This window comes from Condylura cristata, unplaced genomic scaffold (assembly GCF_000260355.1).
Source record: "Condylura cristata isolate star-nosed mole 26May11 unplaced genomic scaffold, ConCri1.0 scaffold00004, whole genome shotgun sequence".
In the NCBI taxonomy this organism is placed as follows: Eukaryota; Metazoa; Chordata; class Mammalia; order Eulipotyphla; family Talpidae; genus Condylura; species Condylura cristata.
In genome coordinates, this window is record NW_004567105.1 from 30,165,067 (window position 1) to 30,178,067 (window position 13,001).

The following is a 13,001-nucleotide window of genomic DNA, read 5'->3' on the forward strand; positions in this document are numbered from 1 at the left end:
AAAAATCCCCACTGGGCTATTTTTACAACTGTGTAGTGAGTTTACCTAACTACTATGAATTGTAGAAAGTTGCTTTACTGAAACAGATTGCTTATCCTCCAAGGCAACACTGTGATCAATTTCATGACGCTGGAAAAAGTACTTTATTTATAAAAAGATTCTTGTTCCTTTCTCATTTCCATACCTAATTCAAATAATTGTTTTAAAAACACAAAAATAGGGGAAGAACTGAGGTACATAGTGGGTCTTTTTCTTCTGATGAAAAACTAACAAGATACTAGGTATAATTTAACTGAAAACACTACTTCAACTTCAAATTTATTTTAATGATATGTACAGGAGTTAACAAATTACAATTAAAATGAAATCAGTTATGTTAATTCCACATAACTTAAAATCATGCAACACTGCATGGTAAAAACAATAGCTTCATTCATATACAAAAAGGTATTGAGACTCGTGATATCTTGAAATTTCTGACAAGCTTTTTTGCAAAGAGTATTTTATAAAAATTTGAAGACCTGATTAATCAGTTAATGCATTAGGAAATATAATAAACATTATTAGTAAAGTGAGGTTACAAGCAATTAATTTTAAAATTATACCAGGTACAGGGTTGAATGTAGTCTCATGAAATAAATGTTTGGTTAAGAAAATAGTTTTGAAAAAGATCTCATATTGAAGATAAGTATTATTTTCATCAAATCAGGTTATATAAATCAAGTCAAGTTTATTCAGTTAAAGAAAATATGCCTATTCTTTCTTATACTCATAAATACGTACTTATATAGCTTTATATACAAGTGAAGAAAAGTTCAGTGTAAAAAATATACTGCCAATCCACTAACTATGGTTGAAATAGCTTTTTATCTACATTCAATTGCATTGATGAAAATGTCCAATTTAAATCACATTAACCAGCATAAATATTTCAGCTGAGTATTGTTGTAAACAACAGAAAAATATTTTATTTCATCACTGGCTAACAATCTACTTCTCAGCTTAGAATGCTATAGAAAGGCTCAACATTTAATTTAAGCAAATTCAAAACCCACTAAACTGAGAGTAAACAATGTGAATGTTTTTCAAAGTGCATAATTTTCAGCTCATCCACTTGCAATGCTTGTCCAATTCCAGTTCATCAGCAAGAAAGTAACGTGTACTTGGCTATAAAAATACTAAGGAATGTTATTGAAAAGGAAAGGCTATTTGGTAGAAGTAACTACAAAAATAATTAGTTTAAATCTTTGTAAAGCTTTAATGCAAGGACATCAGTACACCTTCTTTCCACAAACCTTAAAGCATGATCAAGATTTCAAATTTCCACCTTTCAAGTACTTAAAAGAGTTTCAACAAAGTGTCTCTTCAAAAATTAAGCAAGAAGAATGATCATGCAGGTGTTAATCTGCTGACATTTGGGGACACTGATATTTGTGTTGGGTTGTCATCTCTGGCTCCACTGGCAGCATGTACAGGCATGGAGTTACTCTGGAACGCAGACGCAGGACAACTAATCACATTCTCATCTTCGCCAGTGTCTGAATCTGGTGTTGTAACTTCACTGTCTTGAAGTCCTAAGATCTCACAAACTGCTTGTGGTAATTCCTGAATATGAAAAAGCAAAGGCAAAATCATCATTGACTATAGAAAAAAAGTAATCACAGGATAATACTTCTCTTTAAAACTGTATTGTATCCAGCATATAATTGCTACGCACCCTCTCAAACTTTACTTCTCCCTTCCAAATGAAATCTCAACCACTTTCAGTGAAATCTTTCATAAATGATTCCCAGATCTATTCTGAATTAGCCACTTTACAACACTGTACCATTTCAATAAACACTGTTTAATATTTAGCACTGATTCACTTTTCTTGTTCTTATTTATCTTTCTCCAGTAATACAGAGAAGTTCTTACAGGTAAGAAGTATATCGCTCACATACTGAACAGAAGCTATCAAATAAGTTTATAAATCCAAACCAAAGTAAGTGTTCTTTTGAACTAGGATGAAAAGACACAGCAACCAAATATGAATTTTCATAAAAACATGAAAGCCAAAATATGTCAAACAGTATGATTTGGTTTGAATTCAGATCATAATACATCATATTTGTCTCACGCTTTCAAAATAAGACCTTGACAGGATACAAATGTAGTAACTTAGACTAAATGCTATTCATTTAATTAATTCTGATTAGAAGCTGTCTTTATTTGAGGATATTGCATATTCAATTTGAGGTCCTATTCTGTATTTACTGACTCAAGCAGGTAATGTATCAATGCTTAGTTCATTTCTAGTCTCTTTAGTTGTAAAAATGCTTTCATTACTTTTGCCATTTTTGTCTCATGTTTCCTATCAAGCATAATAAATCAACCCCTTTCAAAACACTGTATACCTTGCATTTTACCATCTGTAGAGAAATTGCTTCTGCTTTGGATAGCACATCTTCCACATCAATTTTCATGGACAATTCATTGATATGCTAAAATGAACAATAAAATAAAATGATAAAACTGAAAGCACTACTATATTCTACCATATAAGCAAATTACCAGTTATATTTCACTGAAGAAAAAAAATCCTAAAAATGAAAATACTCACATACTACAAATAAAAGGAACTTTAATGTCTCTGTCATTAGATTATTTCAAGTATAAAACTAAAGAGCAGTTAATAAGTTTATGGAACATTAAATGCAGCAGTTATCTCAAGCCTATGTTCTCAAAATTATAAACAAAAGACAATTATATTTTTAGAAAATTAAGCCACATAACGAGTATTTGTTGAACTTCCTTTACTTCTTTATTATCAGGTAAAAATAACTTGCCAATATATATTTATTGAACTGTCATTCTCAGAGACTAGTTGTGTTTTATTGATATAATCTAAATTATTCCAGGGAGCCAATTAAGTTCCCTTTCAAAAAAAGGTTGTGTATACGCATACACTTCAGAAACATCTTTGAAGATACTGCACCCAATGCAATGATAGTGAAGGCAAGGATGGGACTACATCAAGCAAAAGAGACATTACAAAAAACAAAAAGACATTCCACTGATTAGGAAAAAATTTTCTCACACAAAACTAGTGATAAAGGATTGATCACAAAGATATACAAAGAACTAATGAAACTCAACAAAAATAAACAACCCCATCAAAAAATGGGCAGAAGAGCTAAAAGACACTTTTCCAAAGAGAAAATGGAAATGGCCAACAAACAGATAAAAAAATGTTAACCATCAATTGTAATCAGGGAAATGCAAATTAAAACACAATGAGATATCAACCTCACACCAGTGAGAATGACATCTTAAAGCAACTACCAACAAGTGTTGGTGAGGATTTATAGAAAAAAGGAACTCTCCTGCACTGCTGGTGGGAATGCAAACTAGTACAACCACTATGGAAAACTGTTTGGAGGTTCCTCAAACTATTAAACGTGGAGCGTCCATATGACCCAGCAATCCCACTCCTAGGTATCTATCCAAAAGACTCAAAAACACTGATTCAAAAAGATACCTGCACCCCCATGTTTATTGCTGCTTTATTTGCAATTGGAAAGACATGGAAACAACCCAAATGCCCAAAACTAGATGACCGGATTAAAAAGATATGGTACATACACACAACGGATATTACTCAGCAACTCAAAAAAAATAAACATAAGCCTTTTGCAGCAACGTGGATGGAGCTGGAAAAGATCATGCTTAGTGAAATAAGCCAGAAAGAAAAGGAAAAATACCGATGGTTTCACTCATAGCAGGAGTATAACGGACCAGGTGAGAAAATAACAATAGTGAACAGGTATATACCAGAGACATTTTATGGGGTAGAGTGGGGAGTGGGATCAAAAATCAGTCAGGGGAGGGAAATGCACTGAGCTATGGTGATGGCACACAGATGATCTGGTGATGAGAAGCCCACAGGGATTGCGATTGAGATGGAAAAAGGCACAAAATGATGCAAAAACAAGCTATTATATTATTTTAAAAAGAAGAAGAAGAAATTGTAGTATTAAAAACAAACAGTTATCAGTACCACCAAATACAGGAAAGAATCAAAATACTGAAGTCTACAATGGGTTTTCCTGGTGGCGAAGGGTTGTTAAAGCCTCAGTGCTTTATCAAGCTATTGCCAGCCATTGCAGCATGACTTCTATCCCTGGCCAGGGAGCTGACCCACGTGGCCCAGCAGACTTCTCCTATCTCGCTCACTGCTCCCTTCTGCAGTGTATTTCAGTCAATCTGCGTGTTTTGCTCTCCATTCTGTACCTGGTGAATCGTCTCACTCCCCTTGTACCTCTGGCATATACCGCAGTTCTTATATGTGTAAATAAAATTTTTTTGAAGTTTATAGTAAAGCAAAGTCTACCTTCAGTATTTCATTAAAGCCGTAGTGTTTTTCCATTATTTGCTGCTTTTCTGATTCCAGAATAGCACAACAGAGAAGAAGATGGAAGTTTTTACATGGTAGATCGGTCCACATTACCTATAAAAACAGAATAACTATTTAGCAAATTAACATTTCTAAACTCTTTTTCCTCCACAGATATAATGCTGAACTCTGAATGACTTCCATTCAAAGTAGAAGATGCTTAGATGAAATAAAGCAATGAACAGGGAAGGGAAGTCATACTTTTACCTACAAAGCAACATCAAATTTAACACTGTGTACCTCAGATTAATTTCAGTATGATTCTTTAGGTAACTACAGTAAGCAATCAGTAAGCCTAACTAATACGACAAATTATATTAAGGAGCTACAGTCATCAGGTTAAGTTTAAGGTGAAAAGGATTAGAAAAAAGGGTGTTTTTAATTTTTTTTTTTAATTTTTAGTTTCCCATTTTTAAATCATCTTCAGCTCCTTAAGTTTGGGGAGGAAAAAAAAGAGCTAATTCCTGGAAATAAAAAGGCCTCCACTATACAGTACATGGAGTCAAAAACAACTTGAGATAGCTTTACCCACTAAGCATCACATTATTTAATTCAGAATATCACCAATTACAACAAAAATTTAATCAACTACCCAAAATTTACACCCAAACACATCAATTAACATTTGCTCAAAAGCAGCATTTCTTCCAAATTATCAGTAATTCCCTCAAATGTCAAAAGGCTTTAATTTCCCCCTAATTAATATCTTACTATCTTTTTTGGAAAGACAAAAACACCCACATAACAATACAATACTACTAAAGGATACTTAAAAGTTTTTATTTCTTTCACCAGGAGTAAATCAAGTTAAATGATTTTCAGACTAAATCCAACTTTTGAAAGCTTAATTACAATGCAAACTTCATATTTTCATTAAAAATTCTGATTATCTGATAAACACGGATTGAGGGATTAATCTAGCTTGTGGTGACAGCATTCCCAACTCATCCTTTAAAATTGAAGTTGAGATATTAATTTAACCAAATTGCTAAACTCTTAAAATATACTATGTCAAGAACATGAGAATTTATTCCCCATTTCAAACACAGGAACTGATTCTCCACTAAGCAATGATCCTGCAATCACATCACTTTTTCCAATGTTAGCACAGTTGCCAAAAATACAGGAATCAAATTTGTAACTGTAAAAGTCTCAGAGAGCACTGGTTTTCTCATGAATACAAATCTTTTTATTATCCCAACAGATTATTTTCCAGTTAATTATGTGGGAGAATGTCTGTTATCCCTTATTTTTATAAAGAAGATAACAAACAATCATTATATAAATGATACATTTCAAAAGGGCATTGATCTGTTAATAATTAACAGATATCTGAGAAGAAAACAATTCTTTTCTGTTTTACATCAAGAACTGTCCTGGGTGCAAAATGAAATAAAAAAGGACACATATGAAAAACATGACCATGAATACTGTCTACAACAGGAACAAGGAAATGGTACTTGGAGCCAATTAAACATCAGCTATATATTTTTTTTGGACCAAGAGAAAAAACTAAAAATATTAAGACTGATATAGCAAACAAATATGGCACTCCTCCATATTTTACTCTAATTTACTTGTTTTTTTTTTTAATAAAAAGCAAAATGAACATCAGTTCTCTCCCAACACCTTTGACTACAAACAAGTTATCTCAACTGACAGGTGTTAACAAAGCTTCCTTGAACTTTATATAAATCTGTATCAGAATACGGCAGAATATCACATAAAGACAAGTCTCTTAGGAAAGAACACACACAAGCAGTCTAGAGAAATGATTCTGGGAAACCTACTGGCCCCAACTCTCATAAAATCATGATATATAGAAAAAAAGCTCCAAAGACCAGCTTCTCAGTTCAAAATCATTAATTTTTGAGAAGACACCACAAAGCCATCACGATTTTGTAACTTCCTTGGCTTTAGAAATTTCAGTTGGGCTATTGCAATTCACTTATATCCCACAAAACAAATATTTTCATTCCATAATCAATATGACATCTATACAATAACTTAAGAACTTACCTCCCATAATCGAAGAATATCCAGAAAACTAAATTCTCTTTTAAATCTTATTAAAAGCCATCTGAAGCAAAAATAAAGGTATCCCGAGTCCTGAGATTCTATACATGGGAAGAAATATACATGATGTACTCTTATGCAAATTATTTCAGACCTACTTCAAATTGTTCTTTACATTTAGACTATTAAAAGTTCTATATCTTTAAATGCCTTCTACTTCTAAATCAAAAAACAATACAAATTTACAGGATAATTTCTTCAAAATAAAACTAACCAATAACAATAAATCATTCATTTTATGAGTAAGTTTTTTAAGGCAGAGTTATACAAAGGCAATCTGCTTGGTTCTGTACTTTTATTTCTCAAAGGGACCCAGTCAACAGCAATAATGTGTCTTTAAAATAGGTCTTTACATTTTTTCTGTGTCTTACCCTAAGTTTTGCTGGGTATAATTTCAATACACTAAACGTACCTAAGTAGCTGCAAAATCCACTGTCCAACAATCGAAGTAAGGTACTTAGCTGAATTAGTTGGGTCTTCATGCCCTGCATTTGTTCTTCAAAATTTTGATGCTTTAAAAGGAAATGAATATGACCACATAAGCAATTCTTATCAATATTGTATAGTACAGTACATAGTCACTGATATCTAAAACATGAGTCTAAGAACTCATACCACATTGGTTATGATTTTTTTTATCACAACTAATTAAAAAGCTATAGCAACATTAAAAGGAAGGAAAAAAAGAAAGCTTTGGTCTCAAACTAAGGATTATGTTTTCCCTCTAATCATTTGATTTAGATACAGAATGCCTAGGCAGCAGCTGCAGACTGACTGATAAACTTATAGGAGACTTGGTGAAAGGAGCACACATCTGTAAAATAAACTTTTATCAAATCACTTTCCATTGTTAAATATTTCTTCAAATTATCATATGAAATACAACTAATTATAGCCTAAACATGTAACTCACTTTAACTATTTACTAGATGTGATGACATTAGGGATCCTGTAAAATCAGCCATTCTTATTACAATACAAAAACATCATCTGCATTTACACTTTAAATTGTCCCAGAAGTGTAAAAGGCTAAGATATGTGATGTTACAACAGACTTTGAAGGTTTCTAGATGATTACAGCCTCGTTAGCACGTGTCCCATCCCTTCAGGGTGACCTACTGTGTAGGCTCTTAGTGAAAAGACTAGGAACAGCATCTCCTTCACACTTGTATTTTAGCATTAGAAATCATAACAGTGCTTGATTAGAAAATCTCTCAGATTAAAAAGCATTATGCTTTGTAAAAGAATATATACTTATATAATAATAAATGCATTTTAAAGGCTATTATTCTTAATAAACTGCTTTCAATGATTAAAAATAATAATTTAACAGCCACTGGGATATAGTTTCTGCCTATCTGCCAGATGAACTTGTAGGGCAAAGGCAGAATTCTCTCTGATTAACAGCACAGTTTTCATGGTGACACAGACAAACGTTTGAGTTGGTTTGGGAGCAGCAACATGGCCCAGTGCTTACTACCCACTCTGTTATTTGTTACCAAAATGACAGGCCAACTTTGGAAAAGTAGCTCGTCCTAGGAAAGGGGAAATAAGATCAACAATGGATATAAAAAGGGTCAACTCTATCTGTAATAAACATATGGGCACATAATGGACGGGGGAGAAGAAAGGTGAGGAAAGGAAAGGGACTAGACTCTATGGCAAAATGGAGGGTGGACATAAGGCTCATCAGATCATTTACAAGTATTTTCATAATAATAAACAAAGTCTTTGCCTAAACCGAAACCAAATGTTAGTAAATATTAGCAAAAGTCAATTTATGAACTTATGAATTTATGAACATTAGGCTCAGCCATCACAAGAGAAGTGAAAACTTACATGAAAAAAAGCTATGAAACGAAAAGGAGCCGAAGAGCAGCAGCCCAGAGTGAAGGACACCAAACAAGAGCTACGCAGGCGCAAGAAACCACACGGGTTATTTTCACTATGACAACTATCTTCTCTTTCAATTGTTATGAAAAAAGATTTTAGCAGACAAATGTACTACATTAAGAGATCTTTTTAGAATAAAGACTGAAAAAATCCCCAGACCTTCTCAATGGAAAAGGCAAATACACAGAACATTTACTGTGAAAGACACATTAGAACTTGAACCTTCATATACAAAAATGACACTGTAAAGGTATTCAGAAAGTTTTCTTTAGATTTGAGAGCTAAATGCATGCACATATTACATGTAGACACGCATGTATGTATATATTTGGCACAATAAACTAATATATTTAAACATACTAATACTGGTTCAGTTTTATGAAAATATTGTAAAAAGCTAATTATGTATGTTTATGTCAATTCTTTTGGAATATACACTACAAGTAGAGATCTAAACTAAGCTCTGGGGAAATATCCATGTGTTTATTCTAGAAAAATCTGGTGACAAAAGCCTCATGTCAGGCAATAGGAAAATTCTGAAAGCATACTAAAGAACTAGTTGAATAAAGACATGATCCCTCTATCAAGAAACATTAGCTCTAGCAAACAGAAGAGAAACAACAAAATTAAAATGAAAGCAAACAATAGTTTGTACAGAAGTAGTATCAGTTGTACAGACCTTTATAACAAATGCCTCAGGTTTCTAGAGCACTTGAGAGTAAATGGAACTAAGAAGGCAGGTAAAATCAATCAATCAAAAAGGTGAAAAGGATAAACTATGATATTACCATATTATTGTATTTAATTATCCTTCCAAATAACCCAAATACACTAATTCAGGCGAAGGACTAAGAAACTTGAATATTTATTGATTTTATAGTAAAACAACATTTAAACACTTGCAAATATCATCAGATACATACTTGGAAAAGGACTAGCCTAGGAGAAGTGAGGATGAGTTAGAACTATGGATAGGCGACAAAAGTGAGAAAAACTAAAAGAAAGGAAAATAGGCAAGCAAGACATAAAAAGAGAAGGGTACCACCACTTCCAAATTTCAGGTTGTTACCCCAGAAATTGAGTAAAAACATACACCACAGGGAAACATATTATATGATCACATATTCAAAATCTTTATCTCTTTCAAGAATGCTATTCAATATCCAGCACTAAAGGCTGGGTATATTAGTGTATTAGTAGTTTTGTTTTTCAACAGTTTCAGTGTCCTATTTGGTCAGGTCTCTGGATTTCATATGCTTTTATCTACTCTTACACTCTCTTATTTTTATCCTTTCCGAAAGATTACTTGAGAAGACTGTTCCATTTCCATGCTAATACTCTCTATACTATTGTATTAGAACTGTTTAGGAAATATATCAGTGACAAAAGATAAAATGTACTTTGCACTAATATGTATATATAGAAAATTCAACTCTAACAATCACATGCTTCAGAAAAAATAACAGCAAATTACTAAGAAAGTGTCAGTATTACAAATCATCACACATCTGGAGAAAAATCAATTTCTATAATGACAAAATCCCAAATGTTCACAAAAGGTAAGGATATTACTTGCATGACTAAGCTTTATCTCTGAAACAGATATGAAAGTTCAACTACTTCACAAGAACTGAATTCATCTATTTCATCAGTATTTAATGACTCATGGCTCTTCTGCAGAGCATAAGCATTTACCAGTATTAAATGCTTATTATTCCCGCTCTACAAATATTTACTGACTACATTTTGTATTAAAAACATTATTACATTTTGTATTAAAAGCATGCCAGTATCTCCAAGTTTCTTGAAAATGCTATCTTAAAAAAGAAAATGAGAGACATGGGTCATTTTTTTTTTTTAAGTTCTATCACAAATAGCTTAATATAAACATCAATCTTATATAATAAAATTACAAATTTCAAATTCAGTTGATTCAAGAGAGGAGCTCCTGTTCTTACCATTTGGTCCATGTAGGAGGCAAAGCACCAAAAGGCATCCACTTCATTTTCCATCACATACAAAAGTGGGGAAAGCAAGTCACTCATTCCTTGTACATATCCTAAGAAAAGGGGGGGAGAGGGAAATCATGGCTCTGAAAACCTAAACTTTATGTATTCTCTTTGTGCATATCACCAATATTTCACATAAAATTCTGTCTTCTCTTTGGTGTCAAAATAGATAGATATTGATATTCACCAAAAAAAGAATGATGAGTAGCTTTAAGCTGAAGCAGATATAGCTGCCAGTATGTCTCAGTATAGACATCAGTATTAAGAGTGGGTAATATTATTTAAAAATGATGTGCAAGAAATCAAAACCACAATGAGATCATCTCATTATGAAAATGGTCCATTATCAAAGGACCAGAAAAAAGTATCAGTGACGATGTAGAGAAAATGGAACCCTCATTCACTGATGGTAGGAGTGTAGACTAGTCCAGCATCTTGAAAAATAGTATGAAGATTTCTTAAAATATCATTATTATCCAGCAATTCTACTCCTAGGTATCAACCTTCACCCCAAGATATCTACCTTGGTATTCTACTAAGAATGCAAAAACACAAATTTAAGGAATATATGCAATCCTAAGTTCAATGCAGTACTATTTAAAATAGCCAAGTTATATAAACAACCTAAGTGCCCAATTCCAGATGAGTTGAATAGGAAGATGTGATATATACAGACAATGGAATACTAGTCAGCTATAAAATGACAAATTATTGCCCTTCTGGACAACATGAAAGGAGCTGGAGAGGGTTGCACTGTAAAGTCAAGAGAAAGACAAATACCAGATGGTATCACTTATGTTTGGAATATAGAGAAACAAACCAAAGGATGGATAAAGTCAAACCATTCACAAGTCCTAGAAACCTGACTGCAGAACTAAAGCTACCGGAAGGGGAAGGGGGAGAGCAAAGTGTGTAGGGGCCCAATGGACTATAGTGGAGAACTATGAGTGCCTGGTTGGTTGGGTGTGAGATGATAACAAAAAAATAATAGTGTGCAAGAACTTCATGAAAAAGAGGTGCAGTGAAGAAAAAAATCAAAGGAATGTCAAGTACAAGAGTACACTCTCAAAGATGATATGGGAAAGAAGAGAGAAAATCTCAAGGGAAGAGCGTATTGTGAAAGTAAAGGGAAAGGGAGCTGCAAGGAAAGGGTGGTGTCCAGTGCCAAGCTGCATGAAAGTCAAGTAAAATAAGAACTAAAAAGGGTCCAGCGGTTTAGCAACCAAATCATTGATGACCTAAACAAAAGGAGTCACAACACAATTATGGGCCTGTTTTAAAAAGTCTTACTTATATTCTCTTTTCTTTTTTTATTACTCCATATACAGTCAAAGTTAACAAGTGGATTTAATCAAATTATTATTTTGTATCTATAAACTGCTTTTTTTTTAATTAAAGAATTTTTATCTATTTATGTATATAGAATTGGAGTACAGGCCAGAAGTGCAGGGGCAGTGAGAGGCTTCACCAGAGACAGAGTGGGGAGCAGAACAGACAGATCAACGAAGTACACGCTGAGGGGAGCAGTCAGTAAGACAGAAGAAGTCTGCTGCGCCATGTGGGTCACCTCGCTGGCTGGGGATTGATCTCATAGAGCAGTTGTGGCTAGCTTCGGAGTGCTACACTTTCAGGGAGGGTCCTAAACTGTCATTTTAACCACCTTTTGATGCTGTTGTAATTTCCCAGCCACTACATTAACTGCAACATTTGATTTAAAAAAAAAAAAAAAAGTACAGCTCTAAAGTATATGTTCTTACTATTCTTCAAAATCTGTGTGTACTATTTACAGAGTATATATTCTTCTAGGAATGATACACAATATTCCATCACTCTTCCTACTTTGGAAGAAAACTTTAAAAAGTACCCCATAACATTTTGTGGGGGTGGACTGGGGAATGGGATCAAAAACAGTGTGGGGAGGGAAACTGGACTATGGTGATGGCACAGGGTGATTTGGTGATGGGAAGCCCATGGGGATTACAACTCAGATGGGAAAATGTACAAAATGATGTAAAAATAAAGTTATATGAAAAAAAAAGTACCCCATAAAGCGAGTAAGCCAGTTTCTTGAGAAAATTCGATTAAATGTATAACAGAGGGAGTCATTTAAGATCATCTCACAACTGCTATATAAACAAAAAATTAGCTCAATATGCTGAGCCTCCTCCCTATCATCTATTTATCTGTATACCTATAGGAAAAGTAGAACACCGCCCACATTAGCACAAGGAAATACTTGGGTTCATGTCCAGCGTCTAATTATTGCAGTAACAGACAATGGAGTGACCAATACATTTAGAGAAAAGTGCCAGAAAAAAGTGGCACATAACATGATATCTAAGTATAAACTTCTCTATATATACTGTTGTCATTTCCCAGTCATGTCACTGATTATAACCTTTGATTAAAAAATAACCATTAATTTTGTATCAACCTGCCCAGATGTCTGCTTAAACATTACTTCTGTGTATGTTTGTGAAGGTGTTTCTGGAAGATTTAGTCCTTGGTGAAATGAATGTATGTATGAAATGAATGTAATTAATGATTTAGCACTTGATGCCTCCCCAGTGTGAGTGGGCATCATCCAA

General features: G+C 33.5%; 1 protein-coding gene across 1 annotated transcript in view; it reads right to left on the reverse strand.

Annotated features, from left to right (window-relative positions):
- Nucleotides 1–305: 305 nt before the first annotated feature.
- The window catches only part of TBC1D15 (TBC1 domain family, member 15), a 56,864-nt gene continuing 44,168 nt past the window's right edge, over nucleotides 306–13,001 (reverse strand). The window contains exons 12-17 of the mRNA XM_004675885.2: nucleotides 10,363–10,463; nucleotides 6,924–7,023; nucleotides 6,455–6,552; nucleotides 4,373–4,489; nucleotides 2,397–2,483; nucleotides 306–1,605 (exon numbers count right to left, since the gene is read on the reverse strand). Coding sequence (XP_004675942.1) covers nucleotides 1,390–1,605; nucleotides 2,397–2,483; nucleotides 4,373–4,489; nucleotides 6,455–6,552; nucleotides 6,924–7,023; nucleotides 10,363–10,463 — 719 coding nt within the window. The 3' untranslated portion in view covers nucleotides 306–1,389. The remainder of the gene's footprint in view (nucleotides 1,606–2,396; nucleotides 2,484–4,372; nucleotides 4,490–6,454; nucleotides 6,553–6,923; nucleotides 7,024–10,362; nucleotides 10,464–13,001) is intronic.